This window comes from Hyperolius riggenbachi, chromosome 9, assembly GCF_040937935.1.
Source record: "Hyperolius riggenbachi isolate aHypRig1 chromosome 9, aHypRig1.pri, whole genome shotgun sequence".
Taxonomy (NCBI): domain Eukaryota; kingdom Metazoa; phylum Chordata; class Amphibia; order Anura; family Hyperoliidae; genus Hyperolius; species Hyperolius riggenbachi.
This window is the reverse complement of record NC_090654.1, coordinates 278,651,297-278,669,079: the sequence shown is the minus strand read 5'-3', so window position 1 is coordinate 278,669,079 and position 17,783 is coordinate 278,651,297. Positions and strand designations below refer to the sequence as shown.

The window sequence follows — 17,783 nt, the reverse complement described above, 5'->3', positions numbered from 1 at the left end:
GTAGAAATCTTTTTCAGGGAATGTCTTTATAAAGAATAAAGGCCATGCGGAGAATCCTCCATGAAGAGATGGACTAGTCCAAAACCTGTCGGTTCTGTCAGATTTCTACTACTTACTGTAAGTGACAGCAACATAGGAGAAAAGTGATTTATGGCTCATTTTACTCTGGAAGAAACATACTTCTTATTTGTATGTGTTTTACATTTTAAGACTTTCGCGACAGTTCCTGTTTTTAAGGGTAACTGACGTGAGAAGAATATGGAGGCTGCCATATATTTTGTTTTTATTTTTTTTCTACTTGAACACCTTGCTATTTCATCTCCTGAGGAAGCAAACATTTGCAGCTCTGCTGAAGGGTATTTTCATTCTTACAAATGTAGTGCAGAGTAATTCCTCCTTCCTGCCCTGGCCTTCTACTTCCTCTTTCCTGACAAAAGCCTGGTGAGTGGAAACATTTCATAGCACCAACTGTAACATTGTAACTTAGAAATGTGGTTGAGAAATATGCCGTTTTTTGTGTAAGCCCAATTTCAATTTCAGTTTTTTTTTATTTTATTATTTTTTTTATTTTTTTGTCATCGAACATGTACAGTGGTGCTCAAAAGTGTGTAAACAATGAAGGTGCCCTGAATCCTCATCTGACTTCCTAACAAGTCCTCAGGTTAGATGGAGAGAACCCAGTAACACAAGTGACCTAAACATTATTTCTGCTGATGTATTTATTTTAAAAAATCAAAACTACAATAACGTATCTGTGGATGGTAAAAGTGAGTGAATGGTGCTCTCAGTATTTGGTGTCACCCCTCTGCGTCGGAGCCGTGTAGCCCTTCCTCCTGATGCGGAGCCACGCAGTAGCCGCGCCACCGCAGTACTATGGAGCCCGCAGCTCTGGCGTACTGTGCAGGGGGCAGGGTCAGCTATTGCGCGGCCCCACATCAGGAAGAAGCGGTGCGTGGGCCTGTAAGGATTAGCAACAGTGCATTGTCGTTAGTTTTCTGGGGGGCCGCGCTCAGCGATGGGGGACATTAGAATACAGAGGAAAGCCTCAATAGGATCCTGAGGTTTCCATCTCTTTAGGGAAGTATCTCTGATGTTGCGTACCTGAGCTTCTGCACAGGTACTCTGAGGTTCTAACTTTGACTTGGCTATTCTAGATTATTATTATTTATAAAGCGCCAACCTATTCCGTTGCGATGTACAAAATAGGAACACAAACAAGGGGTACATAATGATACAATGATATACATCAAATCTGGACACTGGTACAAAATACAGAACTAGTTATTACAGTCACAGATTTAACATGATGAATAAAATGTATAACAGAGTGCGAGCTATTTAATAACATTCCAAGACACAACGGTGAGAGAGCCTTGCCCTTGCAAGCTTACAATCTAAAGGATTCATTCCAGAGGCACCTACACAAGGGATAGGATTGGTGTGTTGCCACATGACCCTCTTGAGTCTAAATTCACTGCTTGATGTTTTTCCTTTAGAATTCTGATATACCATATTTTTGGGCATTTAAGACCAGGGCTGTGGAGTTGGGGCAATTTTCAGTACCTGGAGTCGGAGTTGGTGGTTTCATAAACTGAGGAGTCTGAGTTTGTACAAAATCCACAGCCCTGGTAAGTATTAGGCTAAGGAGTCAGTCTGAGTCATTTTGAGTACTTCGAGTCGGTGGTTTCATAAATGGAGTCAGAGTCGGATGATTTTTGTACCGACTCCACAGACACTCCGCACTATAAGGTGCACCCAGGTTTAGAGGACAAAAACCAGGGGAAAAATATGCTACGTTTTTGGTATGACCCTGGTCCAGGAGCGTCTTTTTTAGATATTCTACCTCAGTTATTCTGTCCCCAGTGTGGCCTCCGCTCTTTCCCACCCCTCCTCCCACACAGTGTATCCTCCTCAGAGCCCCCTGTAAGTATGAGAGAGTGCGGCTCACCTCAATGACTCTAGCTGCCAACATAGACCTCTCCTCTCCTGCACTGCTCCCCTGGTTCCAGCTGCTGCTGATCGCGTCACTGCCACTTCTCATACTTGTGCACACAGACCTCTCCTCTCCTGCACTGCTCCCCTGGTTCCAGCTGCTGCTGATCGTGTAACTGCCACTTCTCATACTTGTACACACAGACCTCTCCTCTCCTGCACTGCTCCCCTGGTTCCAGCTGCTGCTGATCGCGTCACTGCCACTTCTCATACTTGTGCACACAGACCTCTCCTCTCCTGCACTGCTCCCCTAGTTCCAGCTGCTGCTGATCGTGTAACTGCCACTTCTCATACTTGTGCACACAGACCTCTCCTCTCCTGCACTGCTCCCCTGGTTCCAGCTGCTGCTGATCGCGTCACTGCCACTTCTCATACTTGTGCACACAGACCTCTCCTCTCCTGCACTGCTCCCCTGGTTCCAGCTGCTGCTGATCGTGTAACTGCCACTTCTCATACTTGTACACACAGACCTCTCCTCTCCTGCACTGCTCCCCTGGTTCCAGCTGCTGCTGATCGCGTCACTGCCACTTCTCATACTTGTGCACACAGACCTCTCCTCTCCTGCACTGCTCCCCTAGTTCCAGCTGCTGCTGATCGTGTAACTGCCACTTCTCATACTTGTGCACACAGACCTCTCCTCTCCTGCACTGCTCCCCTGGTTCCAGCTGCTGCTGATCGCGTCACTGCCACTTCTCATACTTGTGCACACAGGGCAGAGGAGCACACACGAGGGGGGGATGTCAGGAGACACGAGGACAGTGCAGAGAGTCTCCAACATCGCAGTGGGGTCGGCGGTTCTTATTGGCTCGCATTTGTAAGTCGGGGACTCTCTATATTCAGCATATAATTTATTTTATTTAATAGTGCCGACATATTACGCAATGCTGTACAGAGTATATTGTCATGTCACTCAGAGGGGCTCACAATCTAATCCCTACCATAGTCATATGTCTATGTATGTGGTTTGCAGTGTATGTACTGTAGTCTAGGGCTAATTTTTAGCGGGAAGCCAATTAACTTATCTGTATGTTTTTGGGGTGTGGGAGGAAACCAGAGTGCCCGGATGAAACCCACGCTGACACGGGGAGAACATACAAACTCCTTGCAAAAGTTGACTTGGCTGAGAATTGAACCGGGTACCCAGCGCTGCAAGGCGAGAACACTAACCACTACGCCACCGTGCTGCCCAACATGCAGGGTCTTTTTCTCCCCATTTTTGAGGGGAGAAAGTGTCTTGTATGCAAAAAAAATACAATATTTCCAATCCTTGACCAATTTCGCCACTCCATGAAGTATGAGGGCAACAGATTTTGAACACTGAACTGATTGTGTAGGTGCCTCTTGGATGGTTTAGTAATTGCTCTGAATGCATTGAAAGTGTGAGTTGCGCACGTAGGGTTGATGCCGGCACATTGTGCGTTCTGTATAACGCCGTCATACTTCCGTAGGTAACTCTTGTTCTTTTTCTCGCCTGTTTCTCCCTCTCGCAGGTTGCCGGCTATCTTGACGATTGCACATGTGACGTGGAGACTATAGATGACTTCAATAACAACCGGCTGTTCCCAAAACTACAGAAACTGCTGGAATCTGACTATTTCCGATACTACAAGGTAAGTGTGCCCTTTACAGCGGACCTACACCTAAGAATTAATTTTTGCTCTATGATAAGCAATAGTATAATAACCTTTACAGAAAAACATTTGTTTTGTTACTGCTTACAGAGCTCCTTAGAGCTGCAGTGTAGTTACTTCCTGGTTTTGCTGGGAGCACAGAAAGGGTTAACCTCCTGTGTTTACATGAAACCTGTCTAACCAGCGCAGAGCTGGCAGATCAAATTTCAGTGATTTATTACTAGTGGAAAAGGGAGAATTACGCAGGTTGTTATTTCTAAATACACACAGGATGGGGTTCTCTCTGTTTTCCTTCTCTCCTGTGGAAGAGTTTAGGTCCTCTTTAAATGGTTCACAGAGATGATCCGTGATTTGGCGATGTATTGCACATTGTGTGCAGCTCGGGCCAATCGAGTGAACGTCCTGGGTTGGAATCCAGGCTAGGGTTAGTACCTATTCAGTAAGGAGTCCTTAGGCAAGACTCCCTAACCCTACAGGGTGGCCTCTTGAGCGCCCCCTAGTGGCTGCAGCTTTTTAGCGTTTGAGTCCAACAGGAGAAAAGCGCTATACGAATGTTTGGATTATTATTATTAATTATTATTCGGATGATTAAATAACGCACATTGCCTGGCTGTCCTGCTGATCCTCTGCCTCTAATACTTTAAGCCATAGACCCTGAACAAGCATGCAGATCAGATGTCTATGACAAGTCTAACAAGATTAGCTGCATGCTTGTTTCAGGTGTGTGATTCAGACCCTACTGACCAGAAAGATCAGCAGCACTGCCAGGCAACTGGTATTGTTTATTAAAAAGGAAATAAATATGGCAGCCTCCATATCCCTCTGGCTTTAGGTGTGCTTTAGAAGATGTTTGATGCTGGGGTTGCAGCTCTGCCATCGGGTAACATCAGTGAGACTTTACCAGCATTTGTGTTAATAATGTGTACACCATCCAGTGGGTGGCTGGATAGTGTAATGGTTAAGGGCTCTGCCTCTGACACAGGAGACCAGGGCTCGAATCTAGGCTCTACCTGTTCAGAAAGCCAGCATCTATTTAGTAGGAGACCTTGGGCAAGTCTCCCTAACACTGCTACTGCCTATAGAGCGCTCCCTAGTGGCTGCAGCTCTGGCGCTTTGAGTCCTCCAGGAGAAAAGCGCAATATAAATGTTATTTGTCTTGTCTGGAGTCTGAGTTCAGAGTAATATGTAGTGTTTTGTATTCCCAGGTGAACCTGAAGAAGCCTTGTCCGTTCTGGAATGACAGCAGCCATTGTGGTATCAGAGACTGCGCTGTACAGCCCTGCCCCACTGTAAGTGTCGCCAATATCCTCCCAGCTTGTCTGACACGGGGAGAGGTTAGAGTTTTTCTTAGGAAGCCAGAAGTGCTTGCCGGGTTTACAGCACTGCTTTACATAATAGCTGTGATCTGTAATGGAAAGCAGGAGGAGTATTGCTCATTGCTGGGAAACTGGTTTTGCGTTTTGTCTTTGGCTTTCCTGATATGAAGCTAGTTGGTTGGAAAGATGTTTGTATAATTCGTCTGTTTGTTGTGCTTGTTGGAACACTAAAGTATGTGCAAGTTTTTTTTTTTTTTCTATCACTTCACTGATCATTTTGATGATGTGATGGCTTATGGACATTAGACAGGCTACGACCTACGGGTGGCATTGAATATTTTGTTATGGTGCCCCTTAAAGTCTATCACTGATGAGTCTCAAACTCTGTAACAAAATTTTCAGCCTTATTTATTCTATCCTATAAGTTCCTATACCTGTTCTAATGTGGTCTGTCTTACTGCAGCCTTTCCTAGTTGCACAGTGGCTGTATTATCTCTGTTATATGATCTAATCTTCTTTCCTCTGACGGCTTTGTCGGGCTCAGGCAGGAATGTGCTGCTCTGCTTGTGATTGGATAGAAGCTATACACACCCTCTCCAGGCCCCCTGCAGGCTTTGTGTGAGTCACAGACTGAGCTTCTCTCAGCCTATCACATGCCATGTCTTTTGTTTGTAAACACTGCCTAAAACTGGCAATTACAAACCAGGATCACAGCAGAGAGTGGCAGAAACAGCACAGAGGGGCCCAGGAGAACATAATGAATAGAATGGTATGCTTTTTATTGTAAGAATTTTACAGTACAGATTCTCTTTAAGTACCCCCACCTACCCCTAAACCAGACCTCAACTCAGACCTTCCTCTCTGCTCTAAAAGACACACAACAGCATAATAATTTAAAAAAATATATTTTTGGTACAGCTGATGCAAATGCTGCAGTGTCTACTTCCTGCTTTCATGGAAGCAGAAATAGGGTTAACATCATGTGTTCATCAATTAGTTGCTCTGCAGTCAGCTGTCACAGCTGAGGCATAAAATTACACTTGTGATTAGACTCGGAAAGGGGGGGGGGGGGGAATTAGACAGGCTAAATTATCTAAATACATACAGAGTGCATTTCTTGATGTTTTCCTCTTGTTGTTTATGGTGCCTCTTTTAAAGTGGACCTGAACTCTTGCACAGGACCGAAGGAAAGCTTAGATAAATGCACCCTGTATGTAATTAGAGTCTAATCACAAGTGTTATTTGATCCCTCAGCTGTGTCAGCTGATTGCCATGGCAAATAAGCTAATTTGAAAGCATAGGATATCTATCTTTTTCCAGTAACCTCCAGGACAGGTCCGCCACGAGACGACATAGGCTCCTCCCAGGAACAGGAAACCTCCACATAGAGTACTCTATAAATTTAAACTGACACCTGAACTCCTCAGTTGACATTTCCTGATCCAGGGAACAAGAGGCTCTGTCGCTCGCTGGTCCGGCTGGCCAGATCTGCTTTCATGAAAGCAGGAAGTGGACATACTACTGCAGATGCTGTTGCTTATCTTTTAGAGCAGACAGGACATTCTGAGTTCAGGTCCGCTGGTAAGTCTAACGCTGGGAATACACCATGCAATTTTCTGTTAGATGGTTTGATAGATAATTTCCGTCATGTTCGATTTTTGATCGTTTTTCTGGCCGATTTTTCTCAGAAGTGAATGGAAATTTGTTCGGAAAAAGGAACAAACTGTTTAACCATCTGTGTACAGAACTGCGCCGTGTAATCCCAGCATGACATAATGACTGTAATGCCCACACTAATGTCCAGGCAGTGAGGAGGAAGTGTAACTCTCCATAGGGGACCTCTCTGCTGTAGTAACCGAAGACCAGATGGGCTCTCTCCCTGAACACTGCAAATGCAGCGCTGGAGGCTTGGCCGCAGCCAGCGCCACCATAGACTGTAATAGGAATTAGTTATTTGGGCGCCATCAGAAGACTAAGCACAAATTACTACAGAAACTGTGTAATTTGGCCGCCAGCAGTAGCTGGAAGCAGAATTCAGCATTCTCCCCAGAATTTTTTTCCAGCCGGGTGGCATGAAAAAGTAGCCGGGTGGGGCGAGTTGAAAATGCAGGGCAACTGTGCTTACAGCATAGGAGGTGAGGAGGTGAGCCGATGACAGCCGGGTGGTCACCAAATCTAGCCGGGTGGAGCACCCAGCTAAAAGAGCCTGGGGAGAACACTGGAATTGCATCATTCCCCACCATCCACGTGGACCTGGAGGGGGAATCGTATTTAACGCCGCCGAAACTTGTGCAGCAGCAGGGTAAGCCACATACCAGCTGTATCCTGCACCCAAGTCTCCCGGTGGCGCCCTCTCCCTCCTGTCCTAGCCTAACTCAATGTGCGCTCTACCGTATTAGTCAGACTCCCATAAGAGCTGCAACACTCAATTCTGAGGTTTTGAAAATAAAAAATAAAGGTACAATCTTTATTTCAACATATTGAGCTCTATTCTCAAAGACTTCCTGCATGCGGTAAAGTGCATGCGGGAAGTTACCGACCAAAACACCGCCACATTGAAATTCTCAAAATGTTCCGCATGTTTTTTTTCGCATGCGGAAAAAGTGTGGTAAAAGTGCGGGATTCATGCGGAAAAATTTCCACAAAAGTCGGTATTTTCCACAATAAAAGATCAATTCTCAAAAATGTTCAGGCGCATCATTTTGTCGTTTAAAAAAAAAAAAAAAAAAAAAAAAAAAAAAAATTTGGTAATTATCACCTACAAGTAGTAGGTGATATATTCTGCATTCCATTGACTGTAATGAAGTGTGGAGGCTTAAGGGCTGTGCTTGCTGGACTTTAACTTTTTTTTTTAATTTTTTTTTAAACACTTTTTTTCATGCGACCTTTTTACCGCATGATTCCCGCATGAATAATGGCTGTTTCCGCATCTTTTATTTCGCATGCGGCAAACATGCGGAAAATGTTAGAGAATGCTGAAAAAATGCGGAGTTTACCGCTGGCGGAAATATAGCGGTAAAATTTTGCGGAAAAGTTTGGTCTTTGAGAATAGAGCCCAATGAATGCATTTTGCAGATACTGATCTTTTGTGTCTGTACAGCATCTGTGTGTGCAGCATCTTGCAAAGATTTCTGTCTGATGGGGAGTTCAGCTCCATAGAATAGACTGTGTAGAGTATGGCTCTCATACTACATGGAAGGGGGTTAAATTGGTCTGTGATCTTTCATTTTCCAAAGACTATGGTCTGATATGTGTACCCACCTTAACTGTGGAAATGAATGACGGGTTGTGAGTGATCATTTAAATGATCACTATAATCTGTGTACGTTCCAGTGGTCATCAGAATGATCGCTCGTTCAGTGGTCCGTCAAGGCGGTTCTTCACTACGAATGACTGTGTGCAGTCTGTGTTTGTTTTTTTTTTATTATTACTTTATATATTATTATATTTATCAAATTGTCATTAAGGGCCTATTCACACTAGAAGCGCTTTTCCAGAAGGGAGGGGGGGGGGGGGGGGGGGGGGGGACGGCACTGAGGTGCTTCCACACACAGAGGGGGTGAGGGGTGTCCTGTATATCGGGGGAGTACCGGTGCAGATCTGTAGGCCTGGCAGCAGAAGACAGGTGACTTCCGCATGTCAGTATTCTCTCTGCCTGCTGTGCAGATAATCCTGTTTAATTATCCCCCCTCCCTCTCGGCTTCCAGGGGAGAGCGGCACGTGTCCCTGTGTGTTTTCCTGATTAGCGCGCTGGGATGCGAACGTTCACGAGCCAGCTGCTGTGCCAAGAAATCTCCCCCTGGGAACGGCGCTTAAGCAACAGCTGGAGCGTGAAGATAAAATAACAGCCGCTTAAAGGAACAGGTGACCTTTCCTATAATTAACTTTACGCAACACCTAATAAAGTTAAAGTCCAAAAACAAACTTTTCTTCCAGAGGTGTGCGAGTATTGCAGAAACTGCCAGAACTTCCTGCTTGTGGCTGCTCCTCTTCCTCTTTCTCACACTGTCATTGGTGACTGCAGCAGCAGTGTTTGTGGGGGAGTGTTGTGACCAGTGACCCCACTATACAGCAGTGTTATAAGTACATAGAGAGGGGTCACGTTACCTCCCAGATGTAGGGCAGGGCTTGTATCACATGGGCAGTCATGTGATCAGCCTGAAGGGGAGCTACACATTGGTCTCAATTCTGATGGGGGTTTCAAGCAATTTACCGCATGTGGTAATAGTTAGCAATTCTGGTAGGTTTTAGTCCTGTTTTACCTCATGCGGTAAATTTTAGTCATGAGTTACCACATGCAATAATTCATACGCTAATTTGCATTAACCTTACTGAAAATCGATATTCTCATGTTCGCACGTAATTAGCGATCAGTTTAAAGGTGGCCACACACCATACAATTTTTTAAATGTCTGTTCAATTTAAGAATTGCAATCAATTTTTCTGATTGTAACATTTCAAAAATATGACTAATGTACCACACACGTATGTTCAATTTTTCCCCAATTATGATAAAAATTATTGGAAACTCTGGCGAAATTGCTAGGGTGTGTATATTAATAAATTGACCATCTAACACACACCACACAATCTTTAGAAAGATTGAAGAAAAATATCTGGCATTCCGGATCGATAAAAATTGAAAAACGGGAAATCCGATCGAAATCTTTCAGTCGAATGAAAAAAAAGCTTTCAATTTTTTCGGGAGATCCGATCGTTTTTATCGAATTGCCGTAAAATCGTATCATTTTATTGTATCGTGTGTGTGGCCACCTTAAGACCTGCCTGTTCCTGGTGGTAATGTCAATTTGTATGCATTTTGCAGTTTTTAGTGGAGTTCCTATTGCTGTTTTAGCGGAGTTCCTATTCAGACTGTGTAATAGAAACTAGTGACAGGCTCCTGACCCAGCGCCAAACAAGCAAAAGTTTCTGGCCTATATAACCAAACAAATCTAACGGGCAGTGATTTCAACAAGATTGATGGAATCTGCCTTATATCGATGGGTAAAATTGTCTAGTGTATGGCTACCTAGACTGCCCAATAACGCTAACCCTCCTAAAATATGCTCCTCTTCCATCTTCACCCTCCGGTGGCGAATCAGAACGCCAGGGACTGAGACGTTCCGAGCTGGAGCCCAGATTGTTCCCGGGGGGGTTGTGAGAATTATTGTATGTGGAGGCATGTGTTATACTTACTGAAATGGGTCAATAAATGGTTTACTTTGGATTTGGAAATATGAAAGTACAGATCATTCTGTACATGAGGGCAACTCTGTGTGCATGAGATATTTGTGAACTGAGTGCTCTGTAAGTAGGTAACTATGTGTATAAGTGGTTACTGACTGATAAACTAGCTGCAGTGTGTGTTGATGCCTGCTGCCTGCTACTGCCTGCTACCTGTACAGTATACCCTGTTACTTTGTGCCTGTACTGATAGTTGACTAGCCGCAGTGTGTGCTGATCTCTGATACCTCCAGTATGTACAGTATAAGCTGTTACTCTGTGCCTGTACTGATAGCAAGCTAGCTGCAGTGTGCTGATCTCTGCTACCTCCAGTATGTACAGTATAAGCGGTTACTCTGTGCCTGTACTGATAGTAAACTAGCTGCAGTGTGTGTTGATCTCTGCTACCTCCAGTATACAGTATAATATAAGCTGTTACTCTGCATCTAGTTTACTATCAGTACAGGCACTGTGTGTGCTTATCCCCCGCTACGTCCAGTATGTACAGTATAAGCTGTTACTCTGCAGCTAGTTTACTATCAGTACAGGCACAGAGTAACCGCTTTATACTGTACATACTGGGGGTACCACTGATCAGCACACACTGCAGCTAGTTTACTATCAGTACAGGCACAGTGTGTGCTGATCACTGCTATCTGTACAGACAGAGTAACCAGCTTATGCTAGGTACACACCATACAATTGTCTGGCAGATTTACCCACCAGATCGATTATTTCCAACTTGTCCGATCTGAATTTCAATAGTGTGTTGTGTGTTTTTTTTTTTTTTTTTTTTTTTTTTCATAGAACTGAACGAAAATTAATTAAAAAGATCGAAAAAAAACATTTAAAAATCGAAAAATCTATCGAAATTCAGATCTGACATGTTGAAAATAACCGATCTGGCAGGTAAATCTGCCAGAAAATTGTAAGGTGTGTACTTAGCATTACACTGTGCATACTGGAGGTAACAGATATCAGCACACACTGCAGATAGTTTACTAACTCCAATATGTACAGTATAAGCTGTTAACGCTGTGCCTGTACTGATAGTAAACTAGCTGCAGTGCCTCTAGTTGAGCCGGTAGATGACACTTGCCAATGGCAGCTCTGTAGGTCTTTCCTCACAGGTTCACTCTGAGCTTTGTTTCTTTATTCTGGATAATAAAGTTTGTTTTAGGAGCACTTGGTGTAATTCTGCAACAGAAGATTCCGTTTGTGCAATGTTTACCCAATAACTTCCTGTAACCTCACTCATTGTATTTACTTTACTTTTCTTTTAGGATGCAGTTCCACCTGGTATAAAATCTCCTGGTTATAAGGTATGTGTGCACCAACTTGTGCTGCTTTGTTTGTTTTGTTTTATTGAAGTCCTGAATCTGGACACAAATGTTCTGTAGTCCTGTTGCAACAGTTTGCGGAGCTGGCTTGTTGTCTGTAGAATGCCTTCAATAAAGTGGAACTGAACTCAGAACTTCCTCTCTACTCTAAAAGATAAGCAACCGCGTAATAACCTCCTGTCCCCCGCGCCAATTTATTAGTTTAAATACTAGTCTAGGTAGTATTGTCTGCCGGGACCCCCCCCCCCCCATTACCCTGCCTGCATCCCGCGATAGGTGCAGCCTCCCCGCTCAGCTCCAGTCTACACTATGGGGAGGATCATACGTGACGTCTTGACATCGCCGACGTCATGCGCAGTCCCGATCCTCCCCATAGTGAGGACCGGAGCTGAGCGGGAGGCTGCTCGATTGCTGGATCCCGGCGTGGTAATGTATCTAGCGTGTAATTGGGGGGGGCAATCTGGGGGTGCCGGCAGACAATACTCGCTAGTGTCTAATGGACACAATTAAACAAATAGATTAATTTCTGCAGTAAAACCTCTGCAGCGGCATGCCTGACACAGTGTCTGGCATACTGCTAAGGAGTTCCTCTGCCGAGGCAACCAGCTGACACAAATGAGATCAAATTGCAGTTGTTGTTAGTCACAGATGAGGAGGAAATAGACAGGCTAAACTCTTACATACAGGGTGCATTTCTCTGTTTTCCTATATCTTCCGGTTTCCTATGTTAACCCTATATCTGCTTCCATGAAAGCAGGAAGTAGATGCACTGCAGATGTATTGCAGGGTTTGTATCAGCTGTAACAATTTTTTTTTTTTTTCTCTTTAAAGAGGAACTGAAGTATATTTAAGAAAAAAAACAAACTTGGGGCTTCTGCCAGCCTCCTGCAGCCGTTTCAAAACAATCCTCCTTTCCCTTGCTGTGGACCACTTTCACTTCTTTCTCGTTCACTGTGCCTGCACAGCCTTGTTCAGACGCAGTAGAGATTTTCTCTTACGTTGCCTGCGCAGGACGCTTCGGTCCACACAGGAACGCGTACGAGGATACGCATGTCCAGGGCGCGGTGGACGTAGACTTAGTAGTCTGCTTCCACTGCGTGAAGAACAGTGATCCGTGGTGGGGGAAGCAGGGTCGTTTTGGAACAGCGTGTGCGTGCACAGGTAGGCTGCAGGGGCTGGGAGAAGCTCCAGGCAAGTGAAATATTTTTTTTTTAATAGAAGATACTTTAGTTCCGCTTAAGGCCTCTTGCACACTGCAAACGATTCAGATTCAGATTCCGCTTTTTAATCAGTTTTTACCTCCGATTCAGATTCAGATTTGCAGTGTGCAAGGGGCAAACTGCAAATCTGAATCGGAAGTAAAAACAGATTAAAAAGCGGAATCTGAATCTGAATTGCTTACAGTGTGCAAGAGGCCTAATGCTGGGAATACATGGGTTGATTCTGAGCTGATAAGGTGGCTAGATAATTTCCGATCTCCGTTCGATCGTTTTGCCGCTCGATTTGTCATTGAAGTGAATTGAAAAATGAGTGGAAGATAAGAGAATTGAGCGGGCAAAACGATCGGGCGCAGAATTGACCAGTGTGTTCCCAGCATTAAAAGTTATGATGTTGTTTATATTTTAGAGCAGAGAGGAAGTCCTGAGTTAAAGTCCGCTTTAAAGGCTTTTCATGGAAACTTGGAGATACTTTTGCTGTCGGCAGCCCCTCTAGATCCTCTTTCTCAGGCGCTGGTACAGCGAGCATTTTTGAGTCTTCCTCCTGTTGGGTTCAGTAATGGGTCTCTGCGGTAGATGGCTGCTGTGACTTCTCAGAAATGAGCACAGGAAGTGTGGTGAGGGGGGGGGGGGCTGTAACTCCTGATAAGACTTCCTGTAGCCCTGCTGCTGCTGCTTCTAGACCAGTAGAACAGACTGTGCTGACTGCAGTTATCACCCTCTTCACCCTGGCTGATATCGGAGCTCCCTGCATTGATTAACTATTCATTGTGTTAAAGTGAACCTGAACTGAAAGAGAAAAGTCAAACGAAGCATGCACATGTCATACTTGTGTCCCGTGTAGTCTGCTCATCAATCTTTCTCCTTTCCTGCATACTGTTTCTCCACTGTAGCAAGAGGAAACCATATGGCTTATACAATAGCACCACACACACGTAGAGCTCCGCCCCCCGAGCAGGAGATGCCTGCGCACGATCTCCTGCAAATCCCAGCCCCAGGACACCCATCGGCGTTAAGCGTTCCCAGGGGGGTTAAAGAGGCGGAGGATCAGCAGGACAGTAAGGCAGTTCCCCCAGACGACCCCCCCCCCCCCCCCCCCCCCCAAGCAGTAATCCTGCACTGAGCTCAGGCTTCGTTTCAGGAGCTGGAAGCGATAAGCCTGGTCTCAGCCAAAGCCGCTCCTATTGGCTGCCTGGGTCCTGCACACGATCAGCGCTGCACAGCGGGACCCCCAGGCTATTTGCATTCTCTTCGGCCTCCGGGATCTCCATGTCCCCTTTACTTCCGTGGACCCAGCGGCCAATCAGTGCGGCAGCGTGATGTCACCTGGAGTGGGGGGCGGCGCTCATTTTTAAAGTTGACCGGATCTTCTGCACTTTGCAGAAGAAAAACCTAATAGAAATGCGCCCTGTAAGTATGTAGTGTTATTCAGACACTACTGCGGCCAAATAGATCAACAGGGCTGCCAGGCAACTGATATTGTTTTAAAAGGAAATAACTATGGCAGCCTCCATGGTCCTCTCACTTCAGTTGTCCTTTAATAAACCCTCTGGTTTAGCTGGGATGGAGGTATCTTCCTCCTCTGTTTGTCATGAAGCAGATGGTTTCTATGGCGCCTGTGAATAAACAGGCGTCACGGGAGAGCGGCGTCCGCTGTAACCTGATCAGAAGGGGCACACAATGCTTTCTGAATGGAGCTGCAGGCTCAGCTTCCTGACAAGGTATCCCTGCGTCACTGGGGGCAGCCGACGTCATGGCAACGCCACGCTTGGCTGTCACCTGACTCCATTGCTGGAGTTATTCAGGGTAAACCTGTCACTTAGTGTATAAGCGCTTTCCAAAGCTTTTTCCCCTCTGCTGCTCTATTAGTCGAGCACATCATAAAGCGAGCAGGTCTGAGGCCATGCTCACAGTGACTGCTGCGTTCCCTGTGACATCAGGAACGCGATGAACCGCAGGTTATCTGTGTCTCATTCAGTCAGTGAAAATGAAGCATACTTTTTATTAACGAACACGCTTACTGGTAACACACTGCGTGCATAGCGTGACCATACCAACCTGATAAAGTGGACCTGGCACAGGACAGAAGGAGAACCTAGAGAAATGGGCCCTGTGTGTACTTAGAGAGATTAGCTGGTCTAATCCCACCTCAACTGTGACGGAGTACAGGTGTAATTTAATCTCCCAGCACCGGAATCTCAGCAGTGCAGCTAATTTGTAAACGCAGGATGTTAACTCTTTCTGCTTCCATGAAAGTATGAAGTAGACTCACTGCAAATTTTATTGCAGGATTTATATCAGCTGTAACAAAATTTTTTTTTTTTTATTTTTATTTATTTTTTTTTTTTTCTTTAAAGTAAACCAGAGATGATGAACAAATCTTTAGTTTTATACATTCTTGGTGCTTCCTCCAGCCCCATGCGCACAGATCGCTCCCACGCCGCCATCCTCTGCCTTCTCCAGCTCCGGTACTGGGTCCCGTAACTTCGGCCAGTCTGCACAAGTGCAGTACGCTCTCTCCAGCACCAAATAGTACTGTGCATGCGCAGTAGTAGTCTCCGTTGGAGAAAGCGCTTGCTTGCTCCGACTGGCCGAAGTTACGAGACCTGGTACCGGAGCTGCAGGCAGCGGAGGACTGCGGCGTGGGAGCAATCCGTGCGGATGGGGCTGGAGGAAGCCCCAGGTATGTATAAAAAGTTTTCATTTCACAGGCTCTCGTACACTTTAAAGTTTATTATGGTGTTGCTTATCTTTTAGAGCAGAGAGGAAGTTCTGAGTTCAACAACAACAACAACAACAACAACAAATAACATTTGTAAAGCGCTTTTCTCCCGTGGGACTCAAAGCGCATAAGCATGGCTCCGACCATCGTGGTACAGGGGAAGAATTTTATAAATCTGGAAATGCCAGGCTAAACAGGTGGCTTTTCAGTCTGGATTTGAATAGCTCCAGGGATGGTGCTGTCTTTACTGGGTGTGGTAGGGAGTTCCAAAGAGTAGGGGCAGCATGACAGAAGGCTCTGTCTCCAGATTTTTTGAGGTGCACTCTGGGAGTGACCAAGTTTATAGAACTTGCTGATCTGAGGTTGTGAGAGGTGTGGTGCAGCTTCAGCAAGTCCTTCATGTATCCAGGGCCCAGATTGTGCAGGGATTTGAATGTCAGCAGTCCAATCTTGAAGAGTATTCTCCATTCTACTGGTAGCCAGTGCAGTGAGCGAAGGATCGGTGTGATGTGACAGTGGCGAGGCTGGTTTGTTAGCAATCTGGCAGCAGCATTCTGCACTAATTGCAGGCGACGCAAGTCTTTTTTGGGGAGGCCAGCATAAAGGGCATTGCAGTAGTCCAGCCGTGATGTGATGAAGGCGTGGACTAGGGTTTGAAGATCCTCTGGGGGAATCAGATGTTTAATCTTTGCAATGTTCTTCAGATAAAAGAAGGAAGATTTAACTACAGATGAAATTTGGTTTCTGAAACCAAAGTTCAGGTCCGCTTTAAACCGCAACGCACCCGCCGCACTGTGAATGTCGCACAGGTGGTGCTTTGCAGTGCGTTAAGCTGTAACAGGCGTCTGTTATGCTGCACTACATCACTGTGAACGTGCCCTGAGGGTAAAGACCAATTCCCAAACACCTGTTATCTGCCACCCACATTCTATGCTTCCGTTTGTGTTTTATCCTAGGCAGAGATGGAGCAAATGAAATGCAAATTCCGAGTTGAAGAGAATTACAGTAGACCAGTCTTGAAAAAGATTCTCCATTTTATGGGTAGACTGTGTAGTGAGGAAATTATCGGTGTTATGTGGCAATGCCGGGGTTGGCTTGAGGCAGCATTCTGGGGTTAGCTGCAGGCGGTGTTGGTCTTTATTTGGGAGACCTGCATAGAGGGCATTGCTATAGTCCAGCTGAGGTGTGATGGTGTGAGCTAGGGTAGGAAGATCTGCTGGATGTATGAGGTGCTTAACTCTTGCAATAAAGTTCAGAAATCAAATGTAATGTAAAGGCGCGTACACACGTCCAACTTTTCTGACTAACTTGTCGTTTGAACGACAAGTTGGACATGTGTATGTGTAGTCGCTCAGCTATTTTGCCCGATCAGTTGGACCAACTGCCGTTCAAAGCACTGTCAGGTCCGTACATGTGTACAAATGACCATAATACGTCAGTGCATGCGTGTAGAGGTGCAGGATACCAGGCTTTCTATCAATGTGATGGATCGTGTCTTTTATGACTGAATGTCCAGTCTGTCAGACGACATGTAAATTAGTCCGTCGGCCGCTTTGTTAGACGTGTGTACGTGAAGTTTAAACAACCTGTTTGCCTGGCTAATCGTTCAAATGACAGATCCAAACAGCAATCATGAATAAAGTTGGACGTGTGTATGATCCTTTTAAAGAGACTCTGTAACAAAAAAGTTCCCCTGGGGGGTACTCGCCTTGGGAGGGGAAAGCCTCAGGGTCCCAATGAGTCTTCCCCGCCCCCCCCCTCCACTGTAGCTGCAGGCAGTCCAGCGCTGGCTCCACCGAAGTGTCCCAGAAACCTCCCCTGACAAGCGCGAAGTACTGTTTTTTTATTTACCTTTCCTGGCTCCAGCGAGGGCTCTGTTGCGGCTCTCTGCGCGGAAATAGCCGATCTCCGTCGGGTCCATTCTACTGCGCAGGTGCAGGAGACTTGCGCCTGCGCAGTAGAGCGGACCGACAGAGATCGGCTATTTCCGCCTATCTCCGAGCGGAGAGCCGATATTTCGCCTGCACTGGAGCCGGGAAGGTAAATATTTACAACCCTGCTGTTCGGAGGGGCACAGCAAGACCAGCGTGGGACACAGGAGGACAGGGGAAGCCTCAATAGGATCCGGAGGCTTCCCCCACCCGAGGTGAGTACCCCCCAGGGGTTTTTTTTTTTAGTTGCAGGTTTTCTTTAAGTCCATCAATCAGTACATACAATACACTTCCAGATGATCACATGATCGCTGGGTTATGCAGATGAGCAGGTATTTGGCATCTGGGTGACCTTCAGGAGGTTGCGAGGGGTATTTTAGATAACCGTACACTGTATGTAAAGTTTTTTTA

At 45.7% G+C, this 17,783-nt stretch overlaps 1 protein-coding gene across 1 annotated transcript in view; it reads left to right on the top strand.

Moving 5' to 3' along the window:
• ERO1A (endoplasmic reticulum oxidoreductase 1 alpha) overlaps nucleotides 1-17,783 on the top strand; it is a 75,556-nt gene that overhangs the window by 8,557 nt on the left and 49,216 nt on the right. Inside the window, exons 2-4 of the mRNA XM_068254651.1 lie at nucleotides 3,483-3,602; nucleotides 4,829-4,912; nucleotides 11,446-11,484. Of these exons, the coding sequence (XP_068110752.1) occupies nucleotides 3,483-3,602; nucleotides 4,829-4,912; nucleotides 11,446-11,484 (243 nt within the window). The remainder of the gene's footprint in view (nucleotides 1-3,482; nucleotides 3,603-4,828; nucleotides 4,913-11,445; nucleotides 11,485-17,783) is intronic.